Here is a 21,172-nt window from a genome sequence, read left to right as displayed (position 1 = left end):
AAACATGATTTGTCCTGAAAATAATGGTCAGTTGCAGCACCTGTAGCAAGTCTGAATGAGTTTATTGCATGAATACAGGCATCATGAACAACCATAGACGCATGAGGGGGAGGGGGGAGAGGCTATCTCCTTTATTTGACAACATTCATTTTTGTTTTCACATGCAAAGCGAGTAATTTTCACATGCAAAGAAAGGTGAGTGGTCCCTCTAACGTTTTGTAGTAATACTGAATGGTAAGAATGTAAACTTGAATTGATAAATGTAGCCAAGGAAGAATGGCGCCGTCCCCCCCCCCCCCCCCCCCCCCCCCCCCCTGATTTTAGATTTTGAAGTTTGGACAAAAGATCATCTTTTTTTTCCTTTTTTTTCTTTAGTTTTTTATGCTTTAGACTTCTCCGGCTCCACCACCCCACCCCACCCACACAAACACACTTTGAAGAAACGATGCGACGTGCCTGATTACAGATGCGTGTTGGTGCCACAATGACACACTTTCTAAATTTAATTCCAAACTTTATCTACAAAATTCACACTTTCCTGATGCATGTATAAACGTCATGTGTGTCGAATACATGTTTACTAGTCATTTGAACTTGCAAAATGGAATGTTGCTCGCCCTCTTTTTGAAGTGACCTTTCAGCTTTTCATTTTAACCCTCGTGAAAACACCAGACCTTCCCACAACTTCATCCCCATCGTCTGCCTGTTTGCAAGCCGCTGAATTCTTTTCGTACGTCGTTTCCCTTGTTTTTGGAGTATCTATGTAAAAATTTGAATGACTGTCAGTCTGTTGTTGAAGCATTCATGATAACAATTGGCAATTCAACAACACTGACCACGTAAATTCTTATTTAACCAGATTGGTCGATCGATCCTCATGTGACTTATCAAAAATAATGGTTAAAAGTGCAAAAACTGTATTACTTTCCATTCATTATAGTTAAATTTAATCAATAAACAAAGAAAATGTGTATCTTGCCACATTTTTAAAGATGTCAGACATTAAAAAAAAACGGAAGCATATGTTGACATCAGAAAATCACACATTTTCGTTGTACAGAATACTAGTAATTAGAATAGATAAAAACTTGTTGAAATGACAAATTTTAAATGTCAACAGTTAAAAAAACCCTGTTAATTCATAAATATGTATAAATTAATTGTGAATATTAGGGAAATCAGGCATAATAGACATGCAGTAGAAGAAATACCAGCATAGGAGTTATTGCCCTTGACAACATTTTTTTAATTATAAAGAATTCATTATCTCTAGAAAATATACACTTTTTCATTATCAATAGTTTACCAAATTTTTTATTTTATGCAGTGAATAAAATTCCTCTGAAAGATATATTTCTACCATGCGCAAAGTTTAATTTGATAAAGATTTTGCAAAAACCTATGACATCACACGAGGATCGATTAACCTTAACCAGATCGTGTTGTATATTTTGTTGGTTTGGCCCATCACGGAACTACCTTAACCAGATTGTGTTGTATGTAGTGTAGGTTTGGCCCATCACGGAACCACCTTAGTCAGATTTTGTTGTATGTATTGTACGTTTGGCCCATCACGGAACCACCTTAATCATATTGTGTTGCAGGTTTGGCTAATCACGGAACCACCTTAATCAGATTGTGTTGTATGTATTGTAGGTTTGGCTAATCACGGAACCACCTTAATCATATTGTATTATAGGTTTGGCCCATCACCGAACAACCTTGATCAAGTTCAAGTTCATTTTATTCACTCAAACCACATTATACATGGTACATGAGGTGCATTAAGTAAACATACATTTGAGTAAGAATAAGGTCAGAATATGTACAAATATACAATATACATGTATTGAAAAAGTATTTACAAAATATATTAAGGAGGACAGACTAACTCATAGATTTTTGAGATAAACATACAGAGTTTTTTAAGTGTTTTAACCTTACTGGTTGACATAATTTCATGAAATTTAATAACATTAGGTCTTGTGTAATACCTACTGTGTAGGTATTCTTTTCTAATATTTGACAAAGCATTGCATTCTAATATATAATGGAATTCGTCTGCAATTTTCGATTCGTTACACAAAACACAAAATCTTTCATTATATGGAATACCAATCCATCTACCAGTCTCTATAGGGAGGCGGTGATTTGTGGTGCGAAATTTAAGAAAAATAGTTCTGATTTTTTTGACAATTTTTCTAAATATTTTTCTGGTCCAAAGTCAATTTTAAAAGTTCTGTATATTTTACCTTTAGATGAATTGAACATATCGCTCGACCATGATTGAATGAATTGATCCTTAAGTCTTTGTTTGACAGTATTTGTTATCCATTTTCCATTTATGTTCTTTTGTTGATTCCATATATTTGAAAGACCACACATGTTTAAAATTCGATGAATACATTCAAACCAGGGGTTCTTAACAGTACCGTTAAGATATTGTGTATGCAAAAATTTATAAAGTACATTAACAATTTTAAAGTCACAATCTTGCAATAATGTAGCCCAGTATGAAATCATTCTGCTATACACATTAATATAGATTGGGAAACGACCTGTTTCGCCATATACCATAAATGAGGGCGTAGAGCTTTTCAGCTGAAAAATGTGTTTCAGAAATTTTAAGTGAATGTGCTCTACAACTTGTAAATTTTCATACCCCCATATTTCACATCCATAAATTAAAACTGGTAAAACTACTTTGTCAAACAGGTCAAATTGACAACTAATTGGTAAATCAAACAATCTAATTTTCCTTATAATTCCATACATAGCTTTCTGGGCTTGTTCACATAAATGTTTCTTAGCTCTACAAAAAGACCCTGATCTAGAAAATATAATACCGAGATATTTGAATTCTTTTACATTCTCTATAACACCCCCATTATAGTAAAATTGCCTTTTCATCAATGGACCCTTTGAGAATATCAAAATTTTTGTTTTATCGACATTAACATTCAATTTCCACTGAGTACAGTATATAAAAAATTCATTCAACGCACATTGTAAATCATCAGCATATTCAGCCATTATAACTGTATCATCTGCATATAGCAGAATTAAAAGTTTCAAGTACAACATAAGTTCTTCTTCAATTGAATTAGTAACACTTTGTAGGCCAATAATGCCTTTCTCTTGTAAAAAATATTCAAGATCGTTAATATACAAAGCAAACAGAAATGGGGATAAATTTTCGCCCTGTCTTACCCCAACATTACATGTGAAAAAGTCAGTTGACATGCCATTTATCTTAATTATGGTGTATGTATTGTACGTTTGGCTAATCAAGGAGTCACCTTAATCAGATTGTGTTGTATGTGTCGTAGGTTTGGCTAATCACGGAACTACATTAACCAGACTGCTATATCCGGGTGGATGGGATTAATATTTTAGTAGTGATGTGTTTCATTTTGTTCTGGTAGTTGTTTCTGGTGAAGCAAATCGAAAACATTGCATACTAGTATACACTCCAAATTTGCAGACTTACACTTACAAGTAAATACAACCTACAGTCAATCTTTTATATTTCAACATTGCAAATATACTGAACTAGCTTACATCAAACTATATATGAAAATTGTATTTGGCTGAATACATTCATGAAAATTTGTAATTTTGTCATAATTGAAAACGCCTTAATTATCTAATTGGCTTTTCTAGTGATCCTGAGGTAATGAAACCAATTGTAAATCTGACAGAGAAACAATTATATGCATAACTCATATATTATGAGTTATGATATTGATCACTGTTTGTTATCTTCACCTTTCATGCATTAATCTTATGTTTCTCCCGCTTTTGTATAGACTGTCGGAGTTGAATGCTGATGTTCCCTGTCGCGGTATTAAAATCAAACTATAAGTAAGTTAAAGGGTGCAACGCTATCAAACACTTAGTATGGGGTAAATATGGGTTTACTACTGAACGAACTTACAAATATCTGTTACTGAACTGGAACGGGAAAAACAACAAAGCATGAAAAAAGTGAAACAACAACCAACCATAACCTGAAAAGGTGAAACAATCAGCAATCAAAGAAAACCCGAAAAACTGAAACAACAACCAAAGAAACAAAACATGAAAAGGTGAAACAATCGGCAAACAAAGAAAACCCGAAAAACTGAAACAACAACCAAAGAAACAAAACCTGAAAAAAGATAAAACAACATATAAACAAAACCTGAAAAAAGATAAAACAACACACAAACAAAACATGAAAAAAGATAAAACAACAAATAAACAAAACATGAAAAAAGATAAAACAACACACAAACAAAACATGGAAATGATATCCGAGACTGTCTGGGGACAGGGAAATCATCACGAGACGGGGATATAGTGAGAATTCATTTTTGTTGTTGCTTCCATGTCTGGGATAGATACTGTTTGAGAATACTGGGATATAAAAGTACGGAGAAAGAGGATACTACAATTCATGATAACAGTTTCCAAATAGAGTCCTGAAATTGATTGAAAGAATATAGAAATTAGGAGTAGAAAGAATTTTGATAGGATTGATTGATTTTATATTGTTTAACGTCCTTCTCGAGAATGTTTCGCTCATATGGAGACGTCACCATTGCCGGAAAGGAGCTGCAAAATTTAGGCCTGTGCTCGGCGCTTACGGCCTTTGAGCAGGGAGGGATCTTTGTCGTGCCACACCTGCTGTGACACGGGACCTCGGTTTTTGCGGTCTCACCCGAAGGACCGCCCCATTTAGTAGCCTCTTACGACAAGCAAGGGGTACTGAGGACCTATTCTAACCCGGATCCCCACGGGAATAGAAGAATAAGAAGGATTCATGAAATGCAGAGATATACTTGTAACTGAACAAACATTTAGAAATAACTTTGAATAAAGTGCAGAGTGGAAGACTAATACCTCCCTTTTTCCATACTCCGAGAAAGCATTTTACTCGATGCATCGTGAGAGCCAATGGGAAATATTGACACTGTGCAGCATACCAGATAATTTACTAGCAATGTACAAGAAGATTGCGTATTCAGCGAATGAGAATGCTGCAAAATTGCAGTGATTTTAATTATTACAGGAGTGAAAAATTACAAGCAGAGAACTAGCCGATTTCTACCCAAATAAGGCGATCTGAACTTAGTAGGGAATTCCAGGAAATCCAAGATACACCCAATAAACTAAAAGAAGATGGGTGAACATGGAGGAAAATGCCTATTCATTAAATTACATACTATGAACATATTTTCTATCATATTTTTTCTTATGATAAGCTGATAATTGACAATTTTATTGTTTAACGAAACATTTCCGAAAAGAAAAAAATCGGTAATAAAATAGAATATACAGCTGTATTACCCACTAAACATTTCTGAAAATAGGGCACCACTAAACCGGTACATGATACGCCCGCATATATTATGTAAGAAAGGATTATCCATAAAATGATTTCGTCGGGTTTGCAATAACAATGTATTTTGCATTAAACAAATCTAAGTCCAAGGGTTGTAACTCCTTCAAAAATAGTGGGACAGCATTCCCCTTGTAATATGTACATCTACACATTGTGATCTTCCTTTGTAGTAAGTTTCATTGAAATCACCCAAAAAGTTTAAGAGGAGTTGCGAAGACAAGGTACATGTACATGCATAAAATAAGTTCAAGCCCAAGGCCTTAACTCCTTCAAAAATAGTGGTGCAGCATTTTCCTTTTAATAAGCACATCTCCACATTGTGATCTTTCTTTGTACCAAGTTTCATTAAAATTCCCCAAAGGGTTTAGGAGGAGTTGCGAAGACAGTATTTTGAATAGAAAAAACCAAGTCCAAGAGCCATAACTCCTTTAATAAACATTGGGTTATGTTGACAGACCGGACTGTCAACATAATTTTTTTTTGGAGAGCTACAGTTCTGCAGCTAAAAATGGTCAAATTTGACAATTTTGACTGTGTTCTCATTTTCACATTCTAATATTTCAAATAATTAAATACTCGGGTGTTTCATTTACAACCTATGGCAAGCATACATACTTAAAAAACTAATTGGCGAATTCTAACTCTTGAGAGCGATTTTATTATGCCCCCGGAATCGAAGATTCGGGGGACATCTAGTTTTTGTTCCATCTTGTGAATAATTTTCAAAGTAGGTCAAAGGTCAATTACAAAGTCACAAGATTTCAAATTAGGTACCATTGGAAGGGTCTCACAAGAAATACACATGCTAAATATGAAAGCAGTGTCTTACGGTTTAAAAAAATATGGCATGTATTTGAATTTTCTAAAAGTTGGTCAAAGGTCACCCGGTCAAAGACTTTGATGCCAATGTTAGGGGGGGGGGGGGTGTGCCACAGAAAGCCAGATGTTACCAAAATGTTGCAATCCAGTGGCATCAATGTTTTTATCTTTCTTATCCACCCACTTGCACCCATCTTAAACTCCATAAAGAAATGCTCTGGCTGTTTAACACTATTGCTAAATAGGTACTTAATTATGAGTAGATGAATGAAATTTACAAGACAAATATGGGCACATTCCAAAATATAGTTGTTTGAGAAAGATTTGTTTGAGAAAGATCATAAAGATGGCAAATATATGTCTCAAAATACTACATAAAATTGTCCTATACATTTGTGAAATTCTGTTTTAATCAAACAATTGAAATTAGATACAAAAGAACATTAGTTTTACCAAAGGCAAGAACTAAATCATATGGTCCGAAATCTTTAAGGTACAATGATGCTGAAGTATGGAACTCTCTCCTAAATCTTTTAGGAAAATCAATTATTAAATCTATATAAACCATTGGAAAATGAGGTCTGCAGTTGCAGTACTTCCCGCTTTTAATGTATTTTCACTGTATGATCCATAGAACCCTGCATTTAGGCATAAACTACAGACCCTGGGGCATGAACTAGACACCTAAGGCATGAATTTCCCAATGTTAGTACATACTTTCATGTTCCCTATAACTATGCACCTAAATCTTGTGCCAAATTCTGACCAGGACAAAGAATTTAAAAGATTGTATTATTTTTAAGAGATTCTGGCCCTACCTGTAAGGCCCCAAAAGGGCAAGAACCACGACATTCTCAATTTCTGTTTCCTTACCCCAAAAAGCATCTTCGCTAGCTAAGGATAATAGATTGTGATTCTTGTGAAAGAGAAACACGTACTGTATATCATCACCCTTGGCTAGTGAAGATGTCAATTTAAGATGCTTCACAGAAAATTTAATGAAAATTAGCTAAATGTCTTCACAGCCTCTTAGAAAACATCAAAAATGCCCATCAGTCAAAGAGACAAAACAGACAGGCAAGGAAAGCTATTGGTCACCTGAGTGACACAGTAGGTCAAGATGCAAATATACTAGTTCATTGTATTATAAACCATTTTAATAAAATACAACAAATAAAATAGTACATATGAAACAATTACAATTTAAAATCATTACATACATTACAAAATAAATCTTATATACATGTACGTGTATAGCGCTAGAAATTGGGGGAGTGTTTGCTTGTTTAACACTAGCATAACAACGCCAAAAAAATAATTTATAATTGCAATTAGCTAAATATTCACATCTTCATTCTATCACATAAAATAATGTACAAGACCCAAAACTGTGATATACATTTTTAATTATTACCAAGAAAAAGAAAATGATACGTCGTTTAAATATATCTGAAGAAGCATTTGTTACCAAGGTGACTAAAACTGCTGTACAGTATATAACAATCACCCCTGACATATTAAAATTGATACTTGTTGTTATTTGAACATAAGAATTCCTTTTGTTTAGGTGGAAACAATGGCAGAAGCATTATTGGACAGAAGTAAATAATCCATTATGGAGAAATTTTGCATCATTTTCCACAAAATTTGATTGGAGGTCTTTTTTGCACTAACAGATTTATTTTTCTTCCTTTTTGACGCATTCCGACATTTGAATCACGTACGGTTCAGAATTAAAAAGAAAAAGTTCTTGCGTCCTAGTTGACAGCTAATGCCCCTTTCATAGAATTAAGTTCTAATTACATATATACTGTATAATATTACTAATTTTTGTAATCTTTGAGTATCAATAATGAATTAAAATGCTTTGAAAATAGTCCATGCTTGATTTAAAAACAAATAGCCAATGTATATACCTTCTGGGTGGACATCTCATGCTTTGATGAGAAAATCCATAAAACTAGTTTACTTATAATAGCGAAATCATAGATAATCAAGCCCCAGACAGCTTAGTATTCCCATATTTGAAGAGAAACTTGTTCTGGAGATTTGTCGGAGAATGATGTACAATTGTAAGCATTGGATTGTTTGATGAAACAAGGAAGAGTTATCAGTATTGCATATTACGGTACAATTCTAGTAATAGTAGTTGAGATTACAAATAACACAGACATATAACTACACATACAAACTACACATGGAAATTGTACCGCATATGTATCAATAATTCCTTGTTTAGTGCCCTCAGAAATGATGCACAATGGGTACAATCATGAGTTGACATTACCGTCGTCTAACAGATAAATCGTATGTACACACCCAGATATCCCATCTGCTTCTCCTGTTAGGCTTGTGATAGTTGTGTAAGTTGTAAGCCAAAATGCACATGCACTCATTTCAGTAAAGATCAATACAGGAAGTAGAACCAATACTAGTTTCATTAGGATTTGGTACTTTTTGAGCAGATACAGAAAATACTATTTTCTGTTCTTTCCCCTATGTTCATCCTCTTCAATACTTGAAAATCAACATAAAAAAATCTTCCATAAACATATTACAAAACCTAATCCATTTAAGCACCGCTGTGTTTACAATTACAGCTGAAACAAATAGCACCTAGGTATATCATAATAACAAAGGTTATGGGACTTGGCAAATCACACGATTCTAAAAAGTGTTGCAATAGCAAAATAAAAATCTTCTTTTGCAGCTTTTGGTGAGACTGATTGTGTTTGATGTAATTAAGGCAATCTGTTCATTAGAAAAAAGGCTTTTCTATGAAACTCACAACAGTATAATCAATACATATATACAAAAATACAAACATGTAGAGGAACAAATGAACCAAGAAAAGTTTAGGCAATAAATGATTGTACATATAGTGTTTTAACAGCCGACTAATCTGATACACAAGACATTCAAGTCCAAAGTCTCTCATTACAATTTTCCTGAATAATATAAATCACTCTACAGCATCTCCCCACACAGAAAAGTGTGAAACTAATTGTATTCTCTTGTATACATACGAATCGCGAATTTCCAAAAAATCATTTGCATTGTTCAAGTTTTTCAGACAACATTTTTGGAAAGATTCTTGTGTTATCAGCCCCTGAGAAATTAATATAACCTATAAACATATTCACAAAACAGAAAATTTTGTTCAATCTGTGTATTCAATACACACATAACTAAATATAAAATTAATAATATATGGCAATTAAAACCAAGGTCACCTAGCAGGGGCGGATCCAGGAATTGCGGTTACGGGGGGCGCCACTTTATGAGGCAGTGGGTCCAGGGGGTTCAGGGGGAGAAGCCCCCGGAAACTCCTGGATTTTACAGATTTTATGGGGCTTGAAATGTTTCTCCTATTTAGTCATTTGTACTATTTTCTATCATTTTAATAAGGTGAAATTAATAAAATGACCCAAATTTTAAGGGGTTTTTTGAAAAAATTAAGTTCTCCCAATAAAGTAATTCAAGAAATCAAAAGATTTTGTCATTTATTTCTCCGGGCGTGGAAGAAATTATTGCTTCTTTTATCGTTTAGTACATTTTCCGAAACAAGATGCCGCGATTTACCTTAAATTTGAAAATTTTAGGGGGGGGGGGGGGGGGGGCGTGCACCGGCTGCGCCCCCCTCTAAATCCGCCACTGCCTAGGCCTTGAGAAACTATCATACAAATAATAAATTCATACAGCAAAATTTTTTTGTCCAGACTGTGTATCTAAAATAACTTAAATTATGGAAAATAATTGAGAATAGAATCCAAGATATCCTTTCCGGGTGTTTTTTTTTGGTTTTTGTTTTGCTATTTGTTCATATACTGAGTTTTCAATACATTTAAATCATGGAAAATAAACAAGGTTCATCTTACATTCTCACAGAATATGGGATGGGACATATTTATTCAAAATGGTAGATGCACATTTTATGATAGTTTACCACATTTGTGAACATAATTATATAAAATTAAAAAAAATGTTCCAGTTTCATATGACCCACCTTTTTAAGGTTTTAAGGTGACTGGATGGAGTTCAGACAGGTGATTGGAAGGAATCAGACGAACAATTCACAGACAACACTTGCCGATGGCAATACAGACACTGAATGCTTTTTGAAGGCGAATTTGTCCTACAAGTGAGTGCCATTTTAAATCATCATTTTGCCCTGACAATCATTTGTGATATAAACATTTAATATCAAAATCTGGAATAATAGCTCTAATTTTAGTGAAAAATCTGGCTATAGAGAGGAATACAAATCTTAAAAATTTGGATAAATCTTCCAAATGTTCAATTTTGGAGGCTGGTAACAATCCTTATCATGCCTTGGCATCGAATCCCGATATTTTACACTTTGATTTACGGACATAGTAAGTAGCAATCATATCACTTGAAGACGGAATGCAAAATACGGACAAAGACTGGACTGTTACCATGGATACTGGAATGATATATTTAATTAACAACTTGTCAATGAATAACATTTTGATGTACAGCAATATTTACCATAAATTAGTCCACTTCTATGTTTAAACTTTTAGTCTAGATATTTCATTGAAAACCATCATTTGTTTAAGGAAAAATAACACAGCAGAGGAAATTGTTATAGGAAGTGGGGGTGGGTGGGGGTTACTTGTACAAAATTATTCTGAAATGGAGCAATTAAAGTAAAGGGTTGACCAGAACATTTTTAAACGTCTGTGAGACTCGAGCTCATGATCTATAGATTGGCAGCTAAATATCATTTTGTTTGATGTCAAGTTCTGCTCATTTACTGCCAAACATCTGGGCATAAATTCTAAGTATTTATGAAATCATAACCAACAATTGCAAAGACAGTCCAAATGAAAATTACATATCAACTTACCGATTCAATTCTATTATAGAATCTAGCTATTGAAAAGGTAGGACAAAAACCTCGAGTATGGTGTTCTTATGGTCACGGCTGATCAGAAAAAAATTAACAATCTGTGTCCAAAAATTTTAGATACATGTATTGTAGTGGTTTTATTAAATTTAATAATAATTGAACTTTGGATAATTTGATTACAATAACTTATGAAGGTGTTTCAGTGAATTAATTTGACATATTTTAAAAATATTGACAAGTTTGTGGCACTATGCCATGTCGAGCCCTATATATAAACCTATAAATATAGCCCTACATAGCCCGCACTCACACGCACCAAACATAATTTGTTGATTAAATCAGGCTTCAATCAGTCACTTCAGTAAAGCTATGAATTCCTGACAGAATTACATGAAGTAGTCATGACGTCATTCTGAACTGATCCTCTAATGCTATTCAGATAAAGCTACAGCGTTACTAATGTATCTAGTACACACAATTAATCATTTTCATTCTCATACTCCCGATAATAAATAATTAAACTGCACAACAAACCAGTCAAAACTTGTTTCTCTATGGCAATTAGACTTAAAATCTACTTTCACCAAGGAGTGAAACATTAGTCCGCTTTCACAGAGGCGTCTTTCTTGCGGATGAAGTCGCTTTGCAGTAGACGATAAAACAGAATAATGTTCATGACTGTCATCACAGCGAGCCCGATGCTTCCCAACGAGTAAAACACCAGCGGAATCAAGTCTTTATTAATCAACAACCAACGGCTCATCCAAGCCATCACAGAAATACGGAAACCTACGAATGTACCTGGAATGAAAAAGTCAACACATATAAATGTGACAAACTGCAAAAATTTACTGTAATATTTACATTACCCAAAGCTTTGTCAGTGATAAACATTTGATGTGTCGTTGTTTTTATTTCTCAATAAGCCACTTTTCTACTTAAGGTAATTCCACCCCTCTAGAATTATAGGTTCAATCTTATATTTGATTGTTGATTCTTCAAATAATATATTTTAGTAACAAATAAAAATGATAAAATAAGTATAATGCGGTATTAATAAATTTTTTTATTAATTAGCACACATATTTACCTGTATCAACGTCAGAAAATTGCAATTTTCCTTAAACAGCATTATCAAAATTTCACAAGAACTAGTTAAAACAAAATAATACTAAGTATTCATAACAATTTCATGAAACTGTTTCTTTAAAAAAATATACAAAATGTCTGTGAAAAATAAAGAAAATTCATCACAAAATGGACTTGATAAACAAAACGAAAACAGAATTATTGCCCTTGGATTGAAGAATTTGAAATATATAATTGATTATTCATATATAACTTAGACTTTTGAAATATTTTATGGTTAACAAGACTTTTTACAATAGCTATTGAAAAAGACTCCAACAAAATTCATGTTAATTCCTGTCATGCATAAATCTTATTAAATCATTGACTTTGCAAAATCTTATGACGTTACAGGAGGGTGGAACTACGTTAACATAATAAAAGTGCACCACTCAAGTACACTGCTCTGGGACTGTATGTACATGATGCAAGGTGTGACACTGTCATTAATGTAACATATCTAAAGTTAACTATCAGCAGACCAGGTTTGATGGAGCTAGGTCTTACACAGTGCATAAAATATGACCAGACATGATTTGACTATGTATAGTTATATCATTCCAAAACTTCTGTTGGAATTCTTTTGTATGTACCATGCAAATTAAATATTTTCCCATCACATATATATCAATGTGGAAGCTAGGATCAATTTCAGGATGACAAACTTTTCCTCGATATATATGTATTTCATCCAAACCTTTGATACACTATAGAGTATATAAAGCTTTGAAAGGTCAAAATTGACACCCCCAAACAAAAAATTATTGTGTGAGGTTACTTTGATGGGATTTTATAATAAGCCTGTCAAAAGAGGATAAAGATAAAAATCCTGTTCCAGTTTAGAATTATATGTAACAGGGAAATCCATTAAGAATGTTTGGACTAAAATCAATACATATATATTCTTTGATACAGATTTCAAAGATAAATCAGAATTTCATTCAGAGATATGAAAGGAAACAATAGCATGCCTCAGAATCGAGGGGGCTGTTTGTTGAAAGGCACGATTTTTATACTGTTATGTATTTAGAATAACTTGAGCATGGAATGCAACACATGCAATATTAAAAGATGAAAAATACCTATTTATATTTTCATATGATAGACAAATTAGCAAAATAAATTATTTATTTAAATATTGCTAAAGTTGTTGTAACAGTCACATTTTGAGTACATGTGCAGGTTTCTATGCAGCGTTCAAAAATTTAAAAATTTAGTTCATCTGCATTCCTAAATGGAGGCTCGTATTCAAAAGTGTGAATGGATCTGAAGAAAAAAATGTATACAGCGTGTTGTGTTAATACACTCTTTAAACAGGTAACATGAATGATCACTTAATGAAGCATAGAACTACCTGTTAGCTCTACATCATTTTAAAGTCTAAATACCATGTCAGACAGAAGAATTCACAGAGCATGGCAGACTACAGCTTACTGATCCCTTTAACACAAGTACCTGTCAGGGTGAAAGCTTTCATTTTTGTATTGTGTAGCTGAGCCTAAATGGTACCTGTGTTTAGCTTTCAAAAACTAGGCCAATGATCTCTTATCTAAACGGCAGATTTCACTCACTGAGTAAATATATACAAATTCATTCCATATTTGAACAAGAGGCCCATAGGTCTTAATAGTCACCTGAAGGAACATGCAACATTGATCTTCAGTTGATTATTTTTAAACAAGAGGTCCATGGGCCTTAATGGTCACCTGAGTAACATGCCAAAACTCATCAAAAGTTTGATGGAGAAGAGAGATGTGGCCTGAATGGTTCCTTGTTGACAATAATTGTTGACATCTCTCTTTGTTTACTTTTCTAATTGTAATTTTGGAGTTCATGTATTTGTTCATGGTGTGTAGATTTCTATGAAATGTGACTTGCATTAAACCAGTGTATTCCATTGATAACCAGTCTTCGCGAAAACTTTTTGAACCCACTAGCCAGTAGGGCTAGTAAATTCACAAAATTCACTACCCTAGAAAAAAATCTACTAGCCCAAGACAAAAAATAAATTGTCTCTTTGCTCCCGATTTTAATTTTTCAAAAGCGTTCATGGTGTAACTGTTTATTTTTTATTAGTCGCTGTTATCATGTATCGAGACGCTCGTCAAAGTATTAAAATGGAGTCACTGACTGAAGCGTTTTAAAGACTTCAATCTCTGATGATTTCTAAAGACAATTTGTACCATACATAAGTCGTATTTTTCACTAGCCCGTCAGGCCAGTGCGTACTCGGATTTTACTAGCCTGGCGTGAAATCTAGTAGCTTCGGGTGTCGGGCTAGTGAGTTTTCACGAAGACTGGATAAACAGGAAAAAAAAACTAGGGAATATTAAAGTGGGATGATCTAAAAAGTAGTTCGGACTGGGAGTGCTATAATCAACGGACGTTTGATAGAGCTATGGTATATCAAACTAGCGATATGCACCACATGAATGAGAGAATGCATGACAGACGACAAATGACAATTAACCACTCACAATAAATCACCTGAATAACTCACATAAAAAACAAGAGGCCCATGGGCCACATCGCTCACCTGAGTCACCTTGGCCCATATCTGAAGACTTTCCATATATATTTGCATGTAAAACCTTGGTCCCTATTATGGCCCAAACTACCCTTTGCAAACTTGAATCTACACTATGTCAGAAAGCTTTCATGTAAATGTCAACTTCTTTGGCCCAATGGTTCTTTTAAAGCTTTTTTCTATATTTGTATGTAAAACTTTGACCCCCCCCCACCCACTTGTGGCCCCATCCTACCCCCCGGGGACCATGATTTGAACAAACTTGAATCTGCACTATGTCAGAAAGTTTTCTTGTAAATATCAGCTTTTCTGACTCAGTGGTTATTGAGAAAAAGATTTTAACTATATATTTGTATGTAAAACTTTGATCCCCCTTGTGGCCCCATCCTACCCCCGGAGCCCATGATTTGAAGAAACTTGAATCTGCACTATGTCAGAAAGTTTTCATGTAAATATCAGCTTTTCTGGCTCAGTGGTTCTTGAGAAGAAGATTTTTCCTATATATTTGTATGTAAAACTTTGATCCCCTATTGTGGCCCCATCCAACCCCCGGAGCCCATGATTTGAACAAACTTGAATCTGCATTATGTCAGGAAGCTTTCATGTAAATCTCAGCTTTTCTGGCTTAGTGGTTCTAGAGAAGAAGATTTTTAAAGTTTTTCCCTATATATTTGTGTGTAAAACTTTGATCCCCCCTTGGGGCCCCATCTTATCCCCAGGGGCCATGATTTGAACAAACTTGAATCTGCACTATGTCAGAAAGTTTTCATGTAAATCTCAGCTTTTCTGGCTTAGTGGTTCTTGAGAAGAAGATTTTTATAGTTTTTCCCTATATATTTGTGTGTAAAACTTTGATCCCCCCCTTGGGGCCCCATCTTATCCCCGGGGGCCATGATTTGAACAAACTTGAATCTGCACTATGTCAGAAAGTTTTCATGTAAAAATCAGCTTTTCTGGCTTAGTGGTTCTTGAGAAGAAGATTTTTATAGTTTTTCCCTATATATTTGTGTGTAAAACTTTGATCCCCCCCTTGGGGCCCCATCTTATCCCCGGGGCCCATGATTTGAACAAACTTGAATCTGCACTATGTCAGAAAGTTTTCATGTAAAAATCAGCTTTTCTGGCTTAGTGGTTCTTGAGAAGAAGATTTTTAAAGTTTTTTCCTATAGATTTGTATGTAAAACTTTGATCCCCTATTGTGGCCCCATCCAACCCCAGGGGCCTAGGACTGAAACAATTAATCGCGGTTCACTCGAACCGCAATTCACGGCATTCGGTTCAATTTTCGGTTCAACATCTTCAAATTTCGATTCGGTTCATGTTTACATTTTTTCCGAAAATAAAGAATTCAACACGGATTTGGTTTTTTACCTTACAATTTATTACAACAAAAATGGCGGACACTAACTCGGGAATCATGATTAAAAACCCTTCGGCAAATCGAAGGTCTCCTGTATGGAAGCATTTTGGTTTTAAAGAGAACGGAACTGCGGCAGTATGTAGAATTTGTTTCACAAAAATAAATTACCAATGCCCTTGGATATTTTATAGCATGTGATATAATGAAGACCATATTCTGTTGTTGAAAACGATGATTTTCAGGGGGAAAATGAAATAAAAACAAGAAAGTTGTGTATTTTTTTTATTGTTTATTAGAGTTTTTGACAACTATTGAATTGAATCGAAAATAATCGAATTGTGGCCGAAGAATCGAAAATTGAACCGAACCGTGAGGTACCTGAATCGTTTCAGCCCTACAGGGGCCCATGATTTGAACAAACTTGAATCTGCATTATGTCAGGAAGCTTTCATGTAAATCTCAGCTTTTCTGGCTTAGTGGTTCTTGAGAAGAAGATTTTTAAAGTTTTTCCCTATATATTTGTATGCAAAACTTTGATCCCCCCTTGTGGCCCCATCCTATCCCCGGGGGCCATGATTTGAACAAACTTGAATCTGCACTATGTCAGGAAGTTTTCATGTAAAAATCAGCTTTTCTGACTCAGTGGTTCTTGAGAAGAAGATTTTTAAAGATTTTTCCTATATATTTGTGTGTAAAACTTTGATCCCCTATTGTGGCCCCATCCAACCCCCGGGGCCCATGATTTGAACAAACTTGAATCTGCATTATGTCAGGAAGCTTTCATGTAAATCTCAGCTTTTCTGGCTTAGTGGTTCTTGAGAAGAAGATTTTTAAAGTTTTCCCTATATATTTGTGTGTAAAACTTTGATCCCCCCTTGGGGCCCCATCTTATCCCCGGGGGCCATGATTTGAAGAAACTTGAATCTGCACCATGTCAGAAAGTTTTCATGTAAATATCAGCTTTTCTGGCTTAGTGGTTCTTTAGAAGAAGTTTTTTCCTATAGATTTGTATGTAAAACTTTGATCCCCTATTGTGGCCCCATCCAACCCCAGGGGCCCATGATTTGAACAAACTTGAATCTGCATTATGTCAGGAAGCTTTCATGTAAATCTCAGCTTTTCCGGCTTAGTGGTTCTTGAGAAGAAGATTTTTAAAGTTTTTCCCTATATATTTGTGTGCAAAACTTTGATCCCCCCTTGGGGCCCCATCCTATCCCCGGGGGCCATGATTTGAACAAACTTGAATCTGCACTATGTCAGGAAGTTTTCATGTAAAAATCAGCTTTTCTGACTCAGTGGTTCTTGAGAAGAAGATTTTTAAAGATTTTTCCTATATATTTGTATGTAAAACTTTGATCCCCTATTGTGGCCCCATCCAACCCCCGGGGCCCATGATTTGAACAAACTTGAATCTGCATTATGTCAGGAAGCTTTCATGTAAATCTCAGCTTTTCTGGCTTAGTGGTTCTTGAGAAGAAGATTTTTAAAGTTTTTCCCTATATATTTGTATGTAAAACTTTGATCCCCCCTTGTGGCCCCATCCTACCACCGGGGGCCATGATTTGAACAAACTTGAATCTGCAATATGTAAGGAAGCTTTCAGGTAAATTTCAGCTCTTCTGGCCCAGTGGTTCTTGAGAAGAAGATTTTTAAATGACCCTACCCTATTTTTGCATTTTTGTGATTATCTCCCCTTTGAAAGGGACATGGCCCTTCATTTGAACAAACCTGAAAGCCCTTCACCCAAGGATGCTTTTGGCCAAGTTAGGTTGAAATTGGCCCAGTGGTTCTGGAGAAGAAGTCGAAAATGTGAAAAGTTTACAGACAGACGGACAGACAGACAGACGGACGCCGGACAAAATGTGATCAGAATAGCTCACTTGAACCTTCGGTTCAGGTGAGCTAAAAATACAAATTCAGTACATAAATTTACTTACCTAAGTTGATGATACTATTTAATCTGTATATTTTATTGTCTTTCTTAAATTGGCAAATCTGAAAAATCTGCCGAAGGTGTAGGAATATACTGTTTAGCTCTATCACTAAGGCCACTACTGCATATCCAATGTACATCCGCGAAACAATGGACACACCAAAACAGATGATGATCTAAAAAAAACAAAAATCCAATAGTGTCATGTTAGGTAGTATCAAACTGGAAAGATGCAAATTCCATTTATCATTGACATTTCATGTGAATGAATATGTAATTAAATTGCCAGTAGCATTCTGTCTACAAATTAAGGAGGAATTAAACATGTATCATCATAATGGCTGATATTTGTTCGAATCATGAACAGAAAAATTAATATCACTCACAATTTTTTTGTCCTTTAAAACTTCATTGCTTAGCTGTTTCACTGAGTGAGTTAACATATGACCACAAATTTGTACATAAGTTTGATTTTTTCAGGGGTTTTCCCCTGATAACTGATGCAGTGAATTTTAAGATTTCAATTTTAAGATATCATTGTATATATATCCTCCACTATCCATTCATAAAAATTTTCTCTAGTGTGATATTCATCCTTAATGATGACCTACTGTCAACCACTGCTATATTTTACCAGAGCTTAAAGAGCTACAGGTCTGCAACTTAATGTGTACATCGGTGGTCAAAACAATTCTTTTAAAGACTTAATCATTAATATCAAGATTCAGAAACACTGTAATTTTTTATTTTTTTTTAAATTTCTCATCTCTTACAGATTTTCTGACTTAATACATGAAGTACATCCATGATTAATAAACTTGAATACCTACTTATGACCTTGTGATGTATACAGATGAACTTTGGTATCTCGAACATCAATAACTCTAGTACTAATGTCCATGGATACGTTGAAGTGAGTTGAAAGTCCCAACTTTTCTTTAATTTATTTTAATCTCAATATAATGACCTCTCAGATATCTCAAAGTTTTTTCTCTGCCCCATTGATTTCAAGATAATGGGGTTTGACTGTTTTTTAATGTGTTTCATCCAAAGACAGAAAGAAATCTTTTTATCTTAGTCATAAGATGAATTTCATGAAAAGGGCCACTGATCTATAAAATATAAGACAGTGTACCAATGTATTCCCTATTGGATGAAATGTTTTCAGACTGAGCAGTAAAGGCTTAGAAGTACAGATGTACAATATGTCTGATGTCTATGATATCTGTCACTTTTGAGTTAGTCCTCAAATTTATTATTCTTATGATACTTATAAAGATGAACAAGTGGCCAACAGGCCTTATCGGTCACATGAGTATTAACTAAAAGTATCACTAGCCCCAGGGGCTACAAAATGTATAATAATTTTTCTGTTCTGCAGATCTAAGCTAAATTCTATTATTCTGTAGAAGTATATACACAACACATGTTTTTAAAACACAAACACCCCCGAAATTGCCCACTACTGATGAAAGACGTACATATTTAAAACTATATAACTATTTTGGACCAACCCAAGAGTCAGAACCCTGGGGTTGTAAAATTCACAAGTTTGGTACATCCTTTTCATTATTTTCCTATGCATTCAGTTTTTATACAGTATGAGCAAAAAAAAAGAAGGTCATTCAAACGAAAGAGACAATTTTTGGCCCCCACACTGGTACCAAAAACTCCTATCCTGGGATCATGAAATTTACAATTTTGGTAAAGGGCTACCTGCTCCCTTCTAACATGTCTAAATATCTATTTAGTTTCAATTCAGTATCAATAGCATTAAAAAAAAAGATATTAATCAAATGTCACTATAAGCCAGTTTGGCTCCACTCTGTGGATCATGAAATTTACAATTCTGGTCGAGCTAGGCCTTTTTGTTCTACATGACTTAGCATGCCTTCAGTTTTTTCTTACAGATGTGCTGCAATAGTAGAGAAAAAGATTTTTGAAAATTGGTCAATTTTTGGCAGTTCTTGTCCCACCGCTAAGACCCTGGGGTGCAAGAGTCTTGAAATTTACAATTTATGACCCATTGTCTCAAAGATGCTTCATACCAAATTTGATAAGAATTGGGATGGTAGTTACCAAGACATTAAAAATGTTCACTTGTTAACACACAATGATGGATGCCAAACCAATAGCAATAGATCACTTGAGTGATTTATAAGCAAGACCTAAAAATGCTTGAACCCAGGAATCATCATTTTCCTATACCTACAGTCTTTGGTCACCTTCATGAGAACTTATCTTTACTTGTAAAATTTCCTCTATATCTTTGTTTACTTAGAACTCTCTTAAAACTTCCTTACATACACAATAAGATAGAAAGACACACACTTGTGGAGGCAGCTAGCTAAAAAAAAAAAAAGGAAAGGAAAAAGGGAGGGATGAAAAGTGATAGAGATAGGGCAGAACAGACAGCATAAGGGAGGGAGGAGAGGGGCGAGTCTCCCCCCCCCCCCCCCCCCCCCCCTCCTATTTTTCCACTACCCGCCCTTACTAAATCAATTACTCTGCTGAAGTAACAAAATCAATGCTTCACTTCACATAACAATGAATAAGACTTACACTGGATTCTTGCCATATATGTTATTGCAAACTTTGATAAATGTGCATATCATTCCTGTTTATGTTGAACTTAACTTTTCAAAACTGATTCCACATTTAGATAATGTTAACTGCCTAAAATATCTGTATCTTACAAAAGAAAATCAAACTGTCACAAGGTAATTGTTTTGACAAAGTACCATGTCTCTGCATTGGTTAAATGAATAGAAGTTTTAACAGTACTTTACTGGCCAAACAGATCAGTAAGACCTTGGTCGTGGGCCTTTAAGTGTGATAAATCTAAACAGTCAATATTTAAAATACCACTATTGACACGTGATCTTGTTACAGAGCATATATATGACAGGTCAGCAGTTTTAGTCGCCAAACACCTGTCTCAGCTACATGCACCCACATTGGGCCATTTACCATGTTTACTGCAGGACAATACTGAAATACCTTAACTTGTCTCGGGTTTAGTTCATTGTTCAAAGTGTAAAAAAGTACAAAGTTTACGCATGTATATGTGAAATTACAGGGTACAAAAACATTTTTCCTAAACCATCAGACATTCTGCATTTAAGCAAGATCAGTGCCAGCGA

General features: G+C 34.7%; 1 protein-coding gene across 1 annotated transcript in view; it reads right to left on the bottom strand.

Moving 5' to 3' along the window:
* Positions 1-7,344: 7,344 nt before the first annotated feature.
* The window catches only part of LOC125659204 (TLC domain-containing protein 2-like), a 19,860-nt gene continuing 6,032 nt past the window's right edge, over positions 7,345-21,172 (bottom strand). Inside the window, exons 4-5 of the mRNA XM_048890809.2 lie at positions 18,034-18,205; positions 7,345-11,882 (exon numbers count right to left, since the gene is read on the bottom strand). Coding sequence (XP_048746766.1) covers positions 11,680-11,882; positions 18,034-18,205 — 375 coding nt within the window. The 3' untranslated portion in view covers positions 7,345-11,679. The remainder of the gene's footprint in view (positions 11,883-18,033; positions 18,206-21,172) is intronic.

The sequence above is a fragment of the Ostrea edulis genome, chromosome 1, assembly GCF_947568905.1.
Source record: "Ostrea edulis chromosome 1, xbOstEdul1.1, whole genome shotgun sequence".
Classification (NCBI taxonomy): domain Eukaryota; kingdom Metazoa; phylum Mollusca; class Bivalvia; order Ostreida; family Ostreidae; genus Ostrea; species Ostrea edulis.
The sequence above is the reverse complement of the archived record's forward strand: the minus strand, read 5'-3'. Positions and strand labels throughout refer to the sequence as shown.